We start from the raw sequence: 18,650 nt of genomic DNA on the forward strand, positions 1-18,650 counted from the left end.
TTTGGGGAAACTAGACATGTTTCCCTAAGAAAGTCGAGGCTTAACAGTGACCACAGTTCTATTATTCACCATCAATCTCGAGCATTGAGGAACCTGGACCATCAGACTGTTGGCATGCCAGGGATGAGGCTGGTCCTTTGTCTCTTACCACCAGTTCCCCAAGGAAGGGTATGAGTATGCTGATCTAGGAACTTCTGTAAGGGGTGATACTATAGGTACTCCCAGAACTGTATATTCCCTTTTGGTTCTGTGGTTTGGAACTTTGATAACCTTTTCACTTATTTTAATAAAAGTCTCTAAGGCTGCTTTGTCCTCAGCGCGAGTGTTCTTGCCATAAACCCCAAGGGTCCTTACAAGATACAGAACGCAGTGTACCGGATTCTAGAACAAGACCCTTATTATCTGACCAGAAGATCAATTGGAGAGCTTATAACAATATACTAACCTCTAAAAATCAGGCAACGGGGGACAGACGTGGTCCTGGAACCTGCCCCTTTATCTCTGGCCAGAAGTTCCTGCCTCTGCAGGATCTTTGCAAGGCAGCACTTGTATGCTGACAAAGCGATTCTTCTGACATAAGAATTTGCCAGCTCCTCACCAGTAAAAGAGGGAAAACATAAGTTCTTACCAGTTGCAGAATTATCGCTTTAAATTTGGCAAACCCATGCAGCTGCAGACTTCAAAGGCTCAATCTAGAAAGGCAGGCTGGGAAAAAAGTTTCTAGGAAAGAAGTGTGATGCCAAGATACAGTAAGATTAAAAGGCACAGTTTATACAATGGTGGCTTGTCCTGGCAATGAGTGTTGAGCAACAAAGAAGAAATGTGAATGTTGAGAAGGATGAGTGGGGAAAGCAAGAAAGACCATGTGAGGAATATATATGTGAGAGACATGCTCAAAGTAATATCCATAAATGAAAAAATGAGGGGGCTGCAGGCTCAGTAGGTTTGGTCATGCAAAGTGCAGCAGTGACAACTACATAGGTGAGAGACTCCAAAAGATCAAGACTGAAAGAAAAAGACAGAGGCCTACCCAAGAAGAAGTGGTGGCTGGCATAAAGGAAGTCTGGATACCATGCAGTATGATACACGATATGGCACTGAACAGAGCACTTCAGAGGGAGAGGACTCATAAAGTAGACCCCATTTGATGGGATTAATGCACGGAAGAAGTAGTAGTGATGTCCTGCCTAAAGCCACTTTACCACAGGTCAATGGGAAAGTTCATTTAAAAGAGGAATACAATATACCAACGCTCCCAAGACCTGGTGCTCTCATTTTTCTATTTTCACCCCAAGCGCCATCCAGAAGACAGATGTGTGACTAGGCCAGTCTTCTCCCCAGCTTGTTTGGGATCCACTGCCATACCCACAGTCTCTTTTGAGACAGTTTTATTGACCAAACTTAAACAAAAATCAAGCAAGCCCAATTCCGCAATTCACCCTGGGCTACAATCCCCAGGGGACTTTTCCCCTTTACTACTCAGGCTTTCACTGTCTCTCCTCCCAGGGGACTCTGGCAGTCCTGCTGCTTCCTGCAGCTTTTTTAGCTCTGACTTACCTAGTGTCGCTCTGCCTCAGGCCCAAGTGGCTGCTTTTAAAGCCTAATATGGGCCAATTGATGCAGCACAGACGCACTGGTTTTAAAAGGGCTAGCACCACACTGTTTGTACATGTACATCAACAGGACTAAGCTATTTTTATTCTGGTGAATACATCCTAGTTGCAGGGGTCAGAAAGCTCACAAGAATGCTATATCCACCTGGATATGCATAACTGAATTACACACAGGAAGGAGATTTAAATCCCCCAGAGGAACTGCAGGCACATGCTGCTGGATAAAACTGTCACTTCTTGGGACAAAATAGCCTCATAATTAGCAAAGGAAATTTGTGAAGCAGCCAGATAGTTCAACACACTTATCTTCACCAGACATTGAAAACTAGATTCTTAACAACTGGTGCAGCAGTGAGCAGGAACATTCTGTGGTAACCCACTAAGCTGCACGCCGCTACACTGAATTTCTATTATCCTCTCCCTGTTTATCTTGATATTTTATTTGGTTACATCCTGTTCAGCCTTTGAACACACACACTTAACTTTCATTGGCATCAATAGGGCAGGGGGTATCTGCACATCTGAGGGTGGAATTTACCTGTAAGACTTCTCCCAAACTATGGACCAGATTCTCAGCCCCATTTTCCAATGTTCCATTTTCATACTTTATAAACAGAGAACACACACTTCTTTTTTTAAAGACCACACTTCTTCTAAATCCAGCATTAGCAGCTTTTGGAGAAATGGAAAGGTCAGGGCTGGTAACTCCAGACAATGCTTGAGGTTAATCCATTGTTTTCTTGCCTAGTGGATTCAGGAAGTGAATATTCTACCACTTTGTGCAATTGACTGTGAATGCGGTGGCCTAAGAACTGAGGCCTCCCAGGGTCACCAATTAGCACTTTAGTTCCATGAGTCCTGCTGCATTTCCTCAACCAGTGATGAAGACTGTTTGCAAGTTGTTCATCATAAAACATATCCCCCAAAACAATGAGGTCCCACTTGTCCAGCTCTGTATCAATGATGTTCTTAGTTAGAATAGGGAAGGGGTTCACATTGTTCAGCTCGCAATTTAATACCATGGCCATTCCTGCAACTGAGAACAAGCACAAAGTACGTGAGAAGTGATTTAGAATTCTATACTTAAATGCCATCTGTAGTGGTAAACTCTTCTAATATTTTCACAAATTCTTTGTTTGGATAATCTCTTAAATATCAGTGTTATTCTATTAGGTATCTAGATAGCCTTCATTAAGGTAGTAATTTAGTACCTCCCAATCACTGATGGATTTGATTCTCATACCATCCCTGTTAGGTATTATCCCCATTTTACAGATTGGAACTGAGGCACAGTGCAGATGAAGTGACTTGCCCAAAGTCACACAGGAAATCTGTGGCAGAGCCAAGAATTGAACCCACTAGTGCAAATCCCAGTTCAGTGCCTTTTTCACTAGACCATACTTCCTCCCCAGTCAACAAAGAATGTTAAGTAAATTAATAAGAATAAATCAAATGTAAAGGGTGCCAAGGGGAAAACAAGTAAAAATAACATGTAAATTGCTGTTAGCCACATAATCAGAAAATAATTATTAAAACATGTAAACAAGGGACAAATCGTTCTTGGTGTAACTTCCCAGAAGTCAGAGTTACCCCAGGGATGGAGACAATATCAGTGTGGTTTATTCAAAAATAAAATCCATAAAATAAAGCTCATTAGTCTCCTTCCCTAAGTAAGGCAACTAAAACCACAGGCTAGTTGTCAAAATTGTGGGTGTGCAACCCCTTAGAAAATCAGGTCACTCACTTAAGTGCTGAAATATGGATAAAATGCATAAAAGTTAGGAATCAGGAACTAAATGCTCAAAGGTAACAGGGCCTAATTTCAGAGGATGGGTACTCAGATCAGTCCTTTAAGGTGTCTCAAATTGGGCACCCCAAAACTGAGACACTCAAAATCAATCACTTTGAAAATAAATCAAGCCTTAAAGTATAAAAATGTAGTTCTACGTTTCCTATGGAAAAAGTGTTAATTTTTAAATTCCTCTAGAAGTTGTGTGTGTTTGGGGGAAGAGGAGTATGTGTGTTTGTAATCTTGCTTTAACTTTAATTTCTTGATGATTGAACTTTCTTTTGTTACAAGTCCAAAGCAGTGTAATCTAGCAGACTGAAGAGTGTGGGGAACGCTTTAGTAGTCATAATCAACAGTCATCTTTCAAATATTAACTTGGATTATTTGCACATACTTTAGAAATCGAGTCTGGGTTTCTTTGACCTAAGTATGAAGAACAAATTGTTAAGGACGAGACTTATCCCATCCTAGAGGTGATAAGCTGTTTCAAAACAGATACAGAAAATATTTGATTAAGATAGTATAGCGATAAATACCGAATAGACTGTGTTTTCAATAGAAATTGGAGAGAATAGATCTATTTCTTTACCAAAATGTATCAGCAAAGAAAGGTTCATAAATGCAAGTTAACCTGTTGACTGACCACCTAGGTGAAGTCATTTAGCCGCTAATCAATGGTGTATACTGAGTGTTACACAATATTGAGTTCAGATACAGGACTGCTGCTACATGGAAGGTGTGGTTAAAAAGCTGCATACACAAGTTACCAAGGGAACGCAGACATTTAGGCAAGATCGCCAGAAAAGAGAAGCAGAGACTTGCCAAGGTATGCAAGGCAGGCAGGGAGGATTTTTGGCATCTTTATAAAAGAAATCACCATCCAAGTATCTGTCAGGTTTGAAGGTGACTCTGTGAGATATCTGAAAAAATATATTAAGTCTGACGTTTTTATTGTTACAAGAGGCCTTGAGCAAATTCACAGAGCCGGTTTTGCATCAAGTTGTAATGCTGCAGAAGACATTAAAGGCATCACCAGTTTTGACGTGATCCAGGCTGTTAATGACTTATACTTGTTATCCCATGACAGATGGTTGGTAGTAAGGGCCATTGTGGAAAAAAATAAGGTGTGTGTAAAATTACTGTGCACTTTTGGCCAGAGAACCCAAGGTCAATACGCAAGTCATGCTACTGCTGGAAATTGAACCAAGTTCTCCTACCAATCCTATGATCTATCACTAGACAGGCCTCCACTGCAGTCCAGTTCCTAGTGACTTGGTGCCCACAACACAAAAAGCACCACTAAAATTGGCAGGCTTGGCAAAGAGGTCAAGGCCTGATTCAGCATAGAGACTAAACGACCCACTTCCCCTGGAGAGTCTTCCAAAACCAGAAGACATCTTGCTAGGGACAGTACATTAGGAAATGTGCTCTCCCATTCATTTCAATGGGCATGATCACAGAGTGAGGTACTACTTAGGCCATGTCTACACTACCACTTATGTCAGCAAAACTTATGTCGCTCGGGAGTGTGAATATTCCACCCCCTTGAATGACATAAATTACGCTGGCATGAGTGGTCGTGGGCACAGCGCTAGGTCGGCGGGAGACGCTATCACCGCTCATTGGAGGTGATTTAATGATGCTGAGGGGAGAGCTCTCAGCATAGAGCTCTACATGAGAGAGCTTACGGTGGCGCAGCTGCATCAGTACAGCTGTGCCACTGTAAGCTCTGTAGTGTAGACATGGCCTTAGTCACGTGAGTAAGAATGACAGAATCTAGTCCTTAATTTTTGCCAAAGGTGCAAGACTGATAGTCAGGGCCTTTCCTATGGGGGTGCGGGGCCCGGGGCGGAAGTGACATCACTTTCGGGACTGACCGCACTGAGGGCAGGTAGGGGAGGCTGAGGGAGGTGGTGCCTCCCCAAACAGCAAGGCGTGGCCCCCCCCTGCACTCCATCCCCCCAGGGCCCCACCTTCCCGGGGCTGGGGAGGCTGTGGCACCACCACGCGCTCTCACTCGGGCGGAAGGGGCGGGGCTGGGGGAGGCAGTTCACACCAACCCGCGGGGTCCCCCAAAGCGTGGGGCCCGGAGTGGTCACCCCCATTTGCCGTCCCCTAGGGACAGCTCTGCTGATAGTGCTGTTAACTGAAGCACTGGGCAGGACCTGTGTAACTTTTTTGCTTCCTTCTAATTTTATTTGAAATCATGAATTTCTCCAAACAACTGAAAGAAATGCTACTCCTCAAATGTGCTTGAAAAATGGCCTTTTGCAGGGCTTGGAAAGAAGTGTCTTACTGGGGTCGATGTCATTAGCATGGACCTGGGATGCACCGCTCATCACAGCAGCGATTGCTGTTGCTCCACATCCACTTCCGAGGTCTAGTACTGATCCCATTCTGACAGCATCCGGGTTATCTAAGATATACCTGAGTATAAAATGAAAACTGTGTGAGAGTCCACTTCATAGATGTAATGATACATGATATTAATTCAGAAGATATTCCATGTATACCTTTGCACACAGTCTCTCATGCAAACCAGCGTGTCTGTGCTAATACCAAAAACCACCAGAGGGTGCACGCAGTGAGATAATAGCAACAAGCTACATCCTTCGTTTCAATCAATCAGATCATTCTCTCAGTTTAAAACATGGAATGAATGGGTTAAAACTGGATGGTGGTTATGAAGCTTGACACTAAAAGCAGGAAATGGAACAACTGTAGCTGAAATTACAGTTACAACGATCAGTACAAATATGAACGTTTTAACAGCAATGTCTGGATAGTTTGATGCAGCACTCAGCCTCTGAGAGATGTAAGTTCTATAACTGCAAAGCAACTCGCTCACTCAAGTCTTGCCACATGATTTATCTGACAACTTGCAACAAGAGCTCCTTTTCTGGTTTTTAAGAGCCACATGCTCCTATTCCACTGAAATACTACACAGGAGTGACTGGAAAAATAAGACTGACTGACTAACAATGAATGTGAGATTATGCTAGGCACCATGACAGCCAGAACCATCCTGCTGTGAAGAATCAGCAAACAAAGAAATACCTCTAACCTGGAACTGAGGAGGAAAAGCCTAAAGGCTATATAAGAGCCAGGTATTATTATTAAATAAAGTGTGTAATTTTCTCCCCTATGTGGGGGGGTGGGATGAAAGTTGTCCTAGCTTCATAGGATCTATGACAATATACACCAGGTGAGAATCTTCCCCATAGGTTTTTTCACACTATTCTGCCATAGGGATGGGGTTTACCAATCATCCTTCCCTTATTCCATATGATAGATAGGCAGCATCACCCTCCTAATGTGCAGATGTTCTGAGATCCACAGGGATATTCTGTAGATCAGAGGGCACCAACAAAAAGGGCAATGGAATTTATATGGTGGCCCAGTAGCACTATTGCCTGCAGGAGTGGTGTCAGGGTTTTTGCCGCCCTAGGCGGCAGCACTCCTCCTCTGAGCATTCAGGGGGCCTGGGGTCTTCGGCGGGGGTCCTTCCGCTCCGCGTCTTTGGGGCACTTCGGCGGTGGGTCCCGGAGCGAGTGAAGGATCCGCCGCCGAATTTCCGCCACCGATCCGGAGTGGAAGGATCCCCCCCCATGCCAAATTTCCCCCGAGGGTGGCAAAATGCCGCCCCCAAATCCTGCCACCCTAGGCAGTCGCCTAGTGGAAACGCTGGCCCTGATTGCCAGGCACCCTGGGCTGGCTTAACCCATAGGCTAAGAAGGCTATAGCCTTAGGCCCTCCTATTTTTAGGCCCTACTTTAGGCCCTAATTTTTAGGCCCTCCATTCCATATTGAAGTAACAGCTGAGCGACGGAAGCGGGGCCATCAGAAATTTTTTTCTCATTCGATATTGCTCTGTACAAATTGATCTCTCAAGACTGTGAATTTAATTTATGGTGGTTGTGATTTTTGTCTTTGTGGGCTAAGTAATTGTTTGTGGGCCCAAGCAATATTGAACTTTGTACACAGTAGGCCTACACTGGACAATAGAAACCATGTCGAAGAAAGGAGGATGGCAGAAATTGAAGAAGGGCAAAGAAAGACGGCAAAGACAAGATGTAGTACTGAAAGGTATTCCTTCACTGTTTTTTCCTCCTACTAAGTCTGGTGGTGAGGAAGTCCAGGCGATTACCAGCCCAAGTGAACCTGCTGGGCTTGCGCTTGATGAAAAGGAGCAGCCTCCTGTGACTTCTCTAGCTGGAGTCTCACCCCACCCCTCTCAAGACTTTCCCAGTGATAGTAATACAAAAAAATCCTTCTCCAGCCATCCAGGCGCATGGGACATGACCTCTCAAGATCTCATTGCATATTGGACTGAGAGAGGCTCACAGACATGCCAGAATCTAGATACTGACTTGTCACTGACAAATTGAGAGTACACCATGAGAATAGTTATCTGACCAAATCAATGTTTGAATATGTGAAGCCTAACGAACAGATTGGCGAGCGAGAATGGCTCATCTATTCGCCTTCTAAGAAGAAAGTGTAATGTTTTTATTGCCGCCTGTTTTCTGATACCAAAAAGTGGGGAATGTTCTTCAAAGGCTTCAGTGTTTGGAAGAATACTGCACACATTACCAATCATGCAATGAGTGAGCAGCATACATTGTCAGCAGCTACCTTGCCCAAAAGAAAATTAGTGGCAGAATTGATACCCAAATGGAAAACCAGTTTTTGGAAGCTCATGCTTATTGGAAGAACCTTCTCAGATGCATAAGTGAAACCTAGTTTTTCTTGCTGAGAGTGGTCTGCCATTCTATGGCTCAGATGAGACTGCTGGATTGAAACACAATGGCCATTACCTTGGTGTTCTAGAGCTAATTGCTATGTTCAACCCTTTCTTAGCTCAGCACGTCAATGAAAACGCAAATTGTGGAAAAGACCATGCATCATATCTATCAAAGGCTTTGTGATGAATTCGTTGCACTACTGGCAAAGAAGAGTCTATCAGCTATTGTAGATGAGATCAAAGATGTGGGATATTTTTCAGTGTCTGTCGACTCAACACCAGATATGTCACATGTAGATCACCTGACTGTCATCTTGCATTATGTGCTACCCAGCGGACCAGTTGAGCTTTTCATGACCTTCATAAACATCACCAGCCACACAGGGGAGAAACTTGCTCAGACCTAGTCAATTTCCTCACCGAAAATGGGATTGACATCAGCATTTGTCGTGGCCAAGGCTATGACAATGCAAGTAATGTAAGTGGCAAATATTTAGGGATGCAGGCAAAGATAAAAGAGCACAATGCTTTTGTTGATTACATACCATGTGCTGCTCACCAACTCAGCCTTGTTGGCCAGTCTGCCATAGATTGTTGTGTTGAAGTAGTTTCTTTTTTCGGATTTGTCCAAGAATTGTACAATTTTTTTTCTCTGCATCAACCAGTCGTTGGATGATTCTTAGAGATTCACTACCAAAGGGCTGCCCTGTGTCCAAATCACTCTCAGGGACACGGTGGAGTGCCAACGCTGAAGCTGTGAATGTAGTTGTTTTGGGAAACCCTAACATCCTTGAAGTGCTAGAGAGCGTCAAGGATGATGAATCTCAAAAATCAGCAACAAGAAAAGATGCGAAGATCCTGAGTGATGCAGTGCTCACTTTGGAAACTGGTATTTTGTGTGAGGTCTGGAATGATATACTTCAGCCATTCAGCAGGTGCAGTCTAAGCTTGCAAAGTGCTCAAATTGACCTTTCCACGGCTGTAAGCCTAATGAGGAGTCTTGGAACTGTTCTTCAACAAATGTGGGATAGTTTTAATGAGTATGACATTCAGGGGGCTGCAAGGACTGCTAACCATGAGTATAATTCAGCCAAATGCCACAAAAGACAGAAGACCTACAACGATGCAACTGCCCACTCATTCAGTGACAAGGAGGCCTTCATCACAATCATTGACAAACTGAAGACTGCACTAGAACATCGGATCGAGGTTTACGAAAATATTGACAAAAACTTTAGTGTACTGACAATTTTTTTGCCTAACATTTCAAGTTCCGAAGTAAGTGAAGGTATCAAACGTCTGTGTCAGAAGTATCCAGATGATCTCCCAATAGATTTTACTAAAGAATTTCTTCAATTTGTTGAATTCGCATCACTCTCAGATATAGAGAGAAAAGATGATGAAAGCAAATCTATTTGGATGTACCGAGTTGTCACTGAACCAATATGATAGAATGTTTCCTAAATGTTGAAAATGCATTATGGCTATATGTGTCACTAATGATCACTAACTGTAGTGAAGAATGTTCCTTCTCTCTTCTGACCAGGGTCAAAAATGTCCTCCGATCCACCATGACTCAAGAGCATCTCAGTGCTTTGTCCCTCTTGAACACTGAGAATGAAATCGTCAGGTCTTTGAATTGCGATGACATCATTCATGACTTTGCCACAGCTAAAGCTGAGGGGGGGATTGTTTGTTTAAAGAATTGAGTGGTGTGAGTAGAGTAGAATAAACTTGTTAATTTTACATAAATAATATGTAAATACATATGTAGATAAATGTTTGATGACTTCATAATTGTTTTTGCAATATGCAATTCATACTTAGGCCCTTCCCTCCCATTAGCCTTAGACCCCTTATAACCTTAATCCAGCCCTGCTGGCACCCTCTCCCCTATGGCAGCCTTGCTCTCTCTCAGATGAACCCATAACTTATATATGGAAGGGCTTCATAGAAAAGGAGGAGCATACAGCAGAACCCTGCTTGGCTCTGAAGTAATGCAAGTAGAGAGGAAGAACAGGAGGACTTGTGGCACCTTAGAGACTAACAAATTTATTAGAGCATAAGCTTTCGTGGACTACAGCCCTGTTCTTCTTTTTGCGGATACAGACTAACACGGCTGCTACTCTGAAACAAGTAGAGAGGGTGATTGTGCCCAGAATATGTTTAAGTACCTTGATTCCAACTCAGTGTTTCTCAGATTGGCTGTAATATTGATGTTCGCTTCAGAAGTTCAGAAAACAGTTGGGGCCTAAATGCTAGCCCAGCCTGGAAATAGATTGCCTTAGTGCTGGAGACAGTTGTCTGCAAGGCTAGGTTAATAAGGTATCTCAGGTTACATTATGAAGGGTACTCTGAAACTTTGTCATAAGAGAACTCAGATGTTGTGGAAAACAGTAATTGTGGAAAGAGCATTTTTTCCTGTATGCACCATCCATTTTTCACTTTTTCAGATTATGCAATTAATTACTGAAGTTCTCAAGTCAGCAAAACAGCAAATAGTTGTTAAATCAACTGGTGAAATGCCAGAGAATTAACTAATGTTGCTAACCGAATGGTTAGTTGGAAAAGGCACCATTTGATAACAAAACATGGAGATGAGATTAACTACAGTACCTAATTGACTTACTGTTTTTAGCAGCACTTTAATTGTGTTGAATGTCAGTTTAATCAACTCTCATAATTTAGCTGAGACTCTTATTTTTTCCAATTTAAAAAAAGCCTGACTTTTGCTTTCTTGTAGACAAAAATAAATAAAATGATAAAAATTTAAAATATTAAAACCCCAAGCCAACCCCAAATCAAACCTTTCCCTTTTAACTCAATGGGAGATGGCTGAAGGTTGGCTGTTTGCAGTAATGACTCATGACTTTTTATGCGATTAGGTATGAGAAGATACTTCTGGGTGATGTAAGAACATCAACAGCCCCGGGGAATCAGAGACCGCATCTGCATTTTGACAGCATACTGTCAGAAAAAACAAAATATGGCACACAGTTTGTAAACGAGTGCAACACTGTCAGATGAATATAAAAGAATCCTGTCTATGTACATCTCCACCCCCTTTTTTAGGATTTTAGAACCAATCTGGATATAGCTTAGGCCTTGTCTACACTCAAAGGTTGCACCAGTAGAATTCTACCTTTTTCAGTGGACACCGATGTGCTTCCATGAGTATGTTTGTCTCCTCCTGGAATAACCCTGAGTTACTGTGAACTAAGTATTCCCCTCTTAAAGTGACACTAAATGATGTGATTAAATACCCTGCAATATTTTTGTGGAAAATGCAAAACTTTCCCACGCATCCAAATTCAGCCCTGGCGTAAACACACGCTACTCCATTGAAGTCAACAGATTTAACAGCCAACAGTTATTCTACATACAGCACCTGCATAGACTTCATAGTCATTAGCAGAGATAGTACTTGGGACCTTCTATTCCAAAACCATAGGCTTCTCTCACTTGAGCTAAAGGAGAATCTGTGTTAGATGTAGTTGTACTAGGGCTTATATACTGCTTTGGCTGCAGCCACTAGAGAGCAGTACTATCACAAGCAAATCTGGTATTCTATGCAGCTGGGGGTGATAGTACATATTTACTCTAGTGATCACTGTGCACTGTACCTGGACAGGGCTTGGCCTCCTGGCCAGTAGATTGCCCAGAAGGGGTCACCATAGGGCCACAAGTCAGCTCTTTCCTGCCAGAATCTGCAGCGAGGTGTCAGAAGTCGCAGTCGTATCTCTGGTGTGAGGTGCCCGCTGCTACTGACTTCAGTGTTCTCCTCCAGAAACGCTCTCATCTCAGGATCCAGGAAGCTTCCCGGAGTCCTGTGATAGCAGCATCTCCATATCAAAGAGGTGCTTCTGTTACTGCTCCTTGAAGCTTTTGTGAGGACATCCCTACTGCCAAAGCCTATAAACCACTTCAAGTGGCAGAACACCATGCCACCCCTTTGGTAAAATCCTTCCTGATCTGAATTCAAACCAGCTGCACAGCGAAGGTTTATCTTGTGTAGGGGGAGACGTGTTTGAAACCAACTCAGAAGCGGTTTTGTTTGGTAGCAATGGATGGCAATTCCTGAAAGCAAGAGCAACATATTAATGATAAAATATCTAGTTCAGGGTTAACAACCATCAATGCTGTAAGAGGAGGCAGCTGGATGGGAGTTGCTGTATGTTGATGAAAGGTCTCAAGTTTGTCAGGCTCATATTTCCCCAGGTCACAGGTCTACAATGTTGTTCCAGAAAAGGCAAATCCTACACTGGGATGGAGAAACTTGGAGGCTAGTGAGGTGGGGAAGGGGTGGTTTTTTTGGTTGGGAAGCAACAGTTCATGTGACAGCTCATTACTCTAGTTCTGTTATGGCAAGAGGAGATAAAGTCAACACAATGGGCCAAACCATGGCTCCACTAAAGTCCAGGGCAAAACTCTTATTGACTTCAGTGGGACTAAGTTGTGGCCCTAAGGAAACATAAACACGCACTGTGCATAAATTACACCACATACTGTTACTGCTGGGCTTGCCGTTTAGATGGATTTGATTTCTAATTTCAACTTTAGACCTTGGCTGGCAACTGGTACAGGCATGTGAGTTGTGTCTCTAAATCTAAGGCCAGGTCTATGCTACAAACTTTTACTGGCATAGCTACATCAGGCAGGGGTGTGATGGTATAATCTCTGACCGAAAAGTGTAAAAGTGTAGCTGCAGTTATACCAATAAAACTGTGGTTTTGCCAGCATAGTTTATTTTACTTGGAGGGTGCAAGTGGGGGGAGCTGTGTCCAGTATAGTATGCTAGAGTAGCTATATTTGCCATGTGCTCTTAGCATAGACCTGGTCTAAGGCTCGGCTACTAATCTCACATTCTGCAGTAGGTATTTCCATTGGGAAGGAGAGAAGCAAAGAGGAAGCGGAGGATGACACAGAGAGTGAACATTAAATGGCACCTTTGCCTGAAAAGGTTTGGGGAAGGGTATTACTTTTAATTGTGCTCTACAGTGCCTTTGGATACTTAAAATAAAAGCCAGGACAGTGGTGGTCGTGTTCAAGGGAATGAGCCATTAAAGTCAACAAGTCAGGGAACTGCATATGGGGAAATGTCTCAAACACTTCCAAGGACATACAATGCCAGTGGTTGAATTGACAGATTTGAAGATTAAATGCACACATTTTTTAGTGTCTGCCTCCCTGCTCCCCACAGATAAACACAACAGCAGGATGTTCACACTTATTGCTTTCCAGTGAATGTTTAATCTAAGCAATTATGCACAGGCATAGCAGAGAGCCCACGTTGTTGTTATATGTGGCGTGAACTTTAAAGTGGCTATAGAAATGCTAATTAAAGGTCCAATGGCTGCTTTGAATTTCTTTACGATATTTATAGTGCAGTACTTAACTAATCTACTCTCCAGGGGTGAGTAAGAAGTATCCCTGGCAAGGGGGGGGGCATTAAACCATCAATTTCTGGGGACTTTAAGCTTTCACTAAAACAAGAGCAGGTTCCAACCCCTAGGGTTGTGGAGATAACCATATGTGAGCTGAATGTAAACCACTGTAGTGTGGTCTGCAAAGGGAGGGCTTCAGCACCTGTGCTGAGACTCATAGCTTTGCCAAGCAGTAGCAGAGTGCAATTAACAACACTGGGCAGCTTCATTGCTGCCAATCAAAACACTGTGGGTAGCAACAAAACTGTCATGACTCCAATCAATTTCACACTGCTCCTGGGGGGGACAGATATGAGCTACTCTTTGGGAGGTGGACCCTAACAAAGAGACTGTGGCCCCAATTCATTGATGCCCCACAACCACCTTACACCATCTCTGCCAGCAAAAAGTGGCCAAAAAGCTGCCTTACTGTCCCCTGTGGAATTTCCCCAATGTAGAGGAAGTCCCTGGCAGGCATGGAATAGGCATTAATTGACCCAAAAAGTACACGTAGGGCAGGATTATGCATTTCTTGTGCACCCAGAACACTAACTGAGCCAAGGGGTGCCACTGGAGTGCAGGACTGGGCCCCTGGTGCATCCTAAGGCATGCCTTAAGCTTTTTTAACCTCTGGTCAAAATCAAATCCGGACACTAAGGAGCAATGACTAAGCTGTTATCACTTAGCTCACACCTCTGCTGAAAATTTTTGCTGCCTTTGAAGTTGATGGAAATATAAAGTCTCTCTTTCCTCTAATTTTTTTCATTCAAGAAGAGCTCTATTATTGAATCTCCTGTAGATTTTGATGTAAATGTTGCTTAAAATCCTGCACTGAGTGGGCTGTCAAACTGTGGGAACAATCTGAATGAGCGAGACATTTAAAAATCTCTTAGTTTTAAAATTATCAGTGTAACACAGGCCAAAAGTTTAATTATTAAAGCAGTGGTTCTCAAACTTTTGTACTGGTGACCCCTTTCACATAGCAAGCCTCTGAGTGCAACCCCCGTCATAAATTAAAAAACACTTTTTTGTATATTTAACACCATTATAAATGCTGGAGGCAAAGCAGGGTTTGGGGTGGCGGCTGACAGCTCGTGACCCCCCATGTAATAACCTCACGACTCCCTGAGGGGTCCCGACCCCCAGTTTGAGAACCCCTGCATTAAAGGCACATTGTTAACTTAAAAATCACACTCCTAAAATATGTTATACACACAGTATTGCAAGTTACAGCTAATATTATTACACGTGGGATGACCTGGGTAACTATAGGCCAGTGTAAAGGAAAATTAAGTAGGCCTAAACACAATTGCAACGGCCAATCTTGCTTAATGTAATGTGTTAGGAAAGCCATTAACCACAAAAGAACAAGCTGTGAATAACAGGAAAAGCTTGTTTTGCTGTATTCCTAACAAGGGAAAATATTAATAAGGAAGTATGTGTAACTAAATGTGGTTTTGCTCTATATAAGCTGCTGTGTTCCCTTTTTTAGGAGAGGAGCCAGACTGGAATTAAATATAAAATCACTGCTGATAAAATTTGCAGATGACACACAAATTAGTGGAGTGCTAAATGATGACAACAGGACAATTCTACAGAGCCATCTGGATCACTTGATAACCTGGGCCCATTCAAACAAAATATCCTTTAATACAGTCAAATGCAAAGTTATATATCTAGGAACAAGGGATGCAGGTGATGCTACAGAATGGGGGACCTTGTCCTGGAAAGCAGTAACTCTGAAAAGGATTATTATGGGATAGTAGTGGACAAGCCACTGAACATGAACGAGAAGCTGTGGCAAAAACAGCTAATGCAATCCTCGGATGTATAGATAGGGGAGTACCAGCATTGCCAACCCCAAATGGTCCAATATCGTAAGTCAGGCTCACCAAAAATCATGCGATTGGCTTTAAAATAATGAGATTATGTAACAATAATAGATTTTATGTTCTTTTTATTTGCCTTCTGTTTTTTGAGCCTTTAGGATGCAGTGCACTGGGGTCACATTTTGAAGCTCTCTCCATAGCCACGAGGGCTAGAAATGTCCTTTTTCATTAAGAATGGAGGCTGAAATCATCATATATCCACTTGAACCCAGGAGCTGGGGCTTTAAGGAAAACAATTACTATCATGAGACCCATGACAAAATCATGGGAGTTGGCAACACTGGCCAGTACTGAGATCTAGGGAGGTAACTTTACCTCAGTATAGACAAGGAAGTAGTGAGAAGTAGGAAAGTGATTTTACTTGTGTATACAGCAGGGACAGGCAAACTTTTTGGCATGAGGGCCACATCGCATTTCGGAAATTGTATGGAGGGCCGGTTAGGGGAAGGGGTCATGGCCTGGACCCCACCTCCTATCTTCCCCCCCGCCCCCAGGTCTCCTGCCCATCCAACCCCCCGGTACCCTGACGGCCCCCCCGGGACCCTGCCCCATCCACACATCCCTCTCCCTATCCCCTGACCACCCCAGGACCCGCCCCCGCCGCATCCAACCCCTCCTCTCATTCCTGACTGCCCCCAGAACCCCTGCCCCTGACTGCCCCTTGCCACCCCATCCAAACCCCCCTCCTTCCTGACTGCCCCCTTGGGACTCCTACCCCCATTCAACCCCCTATTCACCCCGACCCCTAGCCACACCCCCGCCCCCGACCACCACCCCAAACTCCTCTGCCCTCTATCCAACCCCTCCCGCCCCGCTCCCTGCCCCATTACCACGCTGCCTGGAGTACTGGTGGCTGGCGGCACTACAGCCGCGCCGACATGCAGCACAGAGACCGTTTCAGGCCGGGCTCTGCAGCTGTGTTGCCCCAGGAGTCTCAGCCCCGCTGCCCAGCGCATTGTGCCAGCGGTGGAGTGAACGAGCTGAGGCTGCGGGAGAGGAGGGACAGCAGGGGAGGGGCCGGGGCGAGCCTCCCGGGCCAGGAGCTCAGGGGCCAGGCAGGATGGGCCGTAGTTTGCCCACCCCTGGTATACAGCATAAGTGAGACACATACTGTGTACATGTCCAGTGTTCACATTTAAAAAAGAAGGTAACAAAATTGAAGAAGATTCTGAAAAGAGCTGCAAAAATGATTTGGGGGCTAGAGACTTAAATAACCCAATCCGTTAAGAATATCAAAAAGATGATTGAGAAGTGAGTTGATTACAGTGTGTAAGTATCTTCCTGGAGAGAAAATACCAGGTACCAAATCAAGAGGAGAAAGACATAACACGAACCAGTGTCTGGAAGCTGAAGCCAGGCAGATTCAAATGAGATATTAGACATATTTTTAATAGTGTGTGTGATTAACCACTGGAACTAACTACTAGGGGAAGTGGTGTATCCTCCATCTCTTGATGTCTTCAGACCAAGACAGGATGCCCTTTTGGAAGATATTCTTTAGTCAAACACAGCTTAAGCTTTAGTCAGACAAGTTACTGGGCTCAGGATAAGGGTAACTGGGTGAAAGTTAATGGCTCATATACTGGAGGTCAGACCACACGACCGTATGGTTCCTTTTGGCTCTAAACTCTATGAATCTATGAAGCTGAGAGACATTACAGAACTATGGGAAATTCTGTGGTCTGTGTTGTACAGATGGTCAGACTCACTAGATGATCTAATGGTCACTTCTGTCTTTAAAATCTTTGAATCTATCAAAAAGAGGGGGGCGGGATTTCAGTTTGTTTGTACAGTGCATTTGATAGCACTTTGTTTTATGGTCAGTTTCATGACTTTCCTTGTTTAGTCAGTTTTCCTAGTTGTATGGGTTTTTCCTAGAGCAACAGGGGAGGAAACAATCTGTTTTTAAAAATAAGAAATGTGAGTGGAAAAATACATCCACGGATAGGAGGACTCAAATGCAGGTATAGCACTACCTTTTTATGTAGATTGCAAATTAATTGTGTTCTTTGGATAAAATTAATCCAAACATAAGGGATTCTTAACACTGCATTAAAATTAATCCAAAAGAGTGAGACTTGCCAGGTCTGCATCACTGACCATGTACCTCTCTTCCCAGCCTCTCTTCAAAAACTCATGGCTTCAGCTGGCTAGTCAGCATAGCTTTGTACAATGTTCTAACAGTTCCATCCCTGCCTTCGTTGGCCAGGGGAGCAGTGACTGAGCTAGTAAAAGCAGACTTTGATAGGAAAGTGCTGCTAACGCTAGTGCCGAAAAGATTTGAACTTTTAATCATTTTTTTAAAACCTACCTTGTTTATTACTCTGACAGCTTAACCTGGAGTCTGTCTGCACAGTGAATTTGTCCTTCTCCGTTATTTTTTTGCAATTTGTGTTGTTGCTGTAGATAGCAAATGGCATTTGCCTGGCTTCTGTTTCCTGTTTCACGTGCACCAGCACGATGAGATCATCAGGCTCGTGCTCTGCTCTGGAAGCCACGTGCATGCTTTTTCCTTTACATCCCTTAAAGGGGGCAGTGTTTGATATAGTAGGACTGCTGCTGGATTTGCTTTGAGATGCCAGTGTAAAGGAAAAATCCTGCAATGGCAGGAAGACAGCTCAGACAGGCCTCTTGCCATCTCTAAACTTCTGTGATTCTTGGTGAGGTTAGACTGGGATTATATATAGGAATAGTCTGGCTAAAACATATTTTTTTTAAAAGCCAAATGTTCTTCCTTATGTGAAAGAGAGCAACTCAGATTACAAAATCAGAAACAATCCTTGCAGTCTAATTTACTTTTCACTCCTTACACTGATGGTTCACACTTAGTGTTTCACTCAGCCAGGACAGTGAAAATAAACGAGTCAGTTTCATTTTCAGGTTCTCATGCCCTAGCACAATGTCTGGGGTGCCCATATTTTGTTGGTTTTTTGAGTCTGAAATTCTTAGAATTCCATGGCCCTTCATACTAACAGATAACAAATTTTTCCCACACTGGTGTTCTAATTGGTTTTTAGTTCTGCATTTGAAAGTAAAGAACAAAATGAAACAAAAATAATTAGTGTGATCCAATTTATAGTTGATATGTTCCTGTAGGGAAAAACCATCAACTATTAGTTATCAGTTATGTGGAAGAAATTCAAGATGTTAGATAAAAACAAAGATAGAATTTGGTAACTGAAAACCATATTA

General features: G+C 43.3%; 1 protein-coding gene across 1 annotated transcript; it reads right to left on the reverse strand.

Moving 5' to 3' along the window:
- Window positions 1-379: 379 nt before the first annotated feature.
- ETFBKMT (electron transfer flavoprotein subunit beta lysine methyltransferase) lies at window positions 380-17,997 on the reverse strand. Its single transcript, XM_005313030.5, has 4 exons — window positions 17,770-17,997; window positions 11,770-12,223; window positions 5,699-5,829; window positions 380-2,649 (listed from the first exon to the last, which is right to left on the reverse strand). Exons 1-4 carry the CDS (start codon window positions 17,960-17,962, stop codon window positions 2,306-2,308), a joined length of 1,122 nt encoding a protein of 373 aa, XP_005313087.2. The 5' UTR covers window positions 17,963-17,997; the 3' UTR covers window positions 380-2,305.
- Window positions 17,998-18,650: the final 653 nt, after the last annotated feature.

Source organism: Chrysemys picta, chromosome 1, assembly GCF_011386835.1.
Source record: "Chrysemys picta bellii isolate R12L10 chromosome 1, ASM1138683v2, whole genome shotgun sequence".
NCBI lineage: Eukaryota > Metazoa > Chordata > Testudines > Emydidae > Chrysemys > Chrysemys picta.

Excerpts from the sequence above, each read along its gene's own strand:
- ETFBKMT (XM_005313030.5), bottom strand. The coding sequence starts at position 17,962 with ATGCACGTGGCTTCCAGAGCAGAGCACGAGCCTGATGATCTCATCGTG. Across the intron at positions 12,224-17,769 it reads CTGTCAGAGTAATAAACAAG|GAATTGCCATCCATTGCTAC; the intron begins GTAGGTTTTAAA and ends TCTTGCTTTCAG. Across the intron at positions 2,650-5,698 it reads TGCTAATGACATCGACCCCA|TTGCAGGAATGGCCATGGTA; the intron begins GTAAGACACTTC and ends GCTTGTTCTCAG.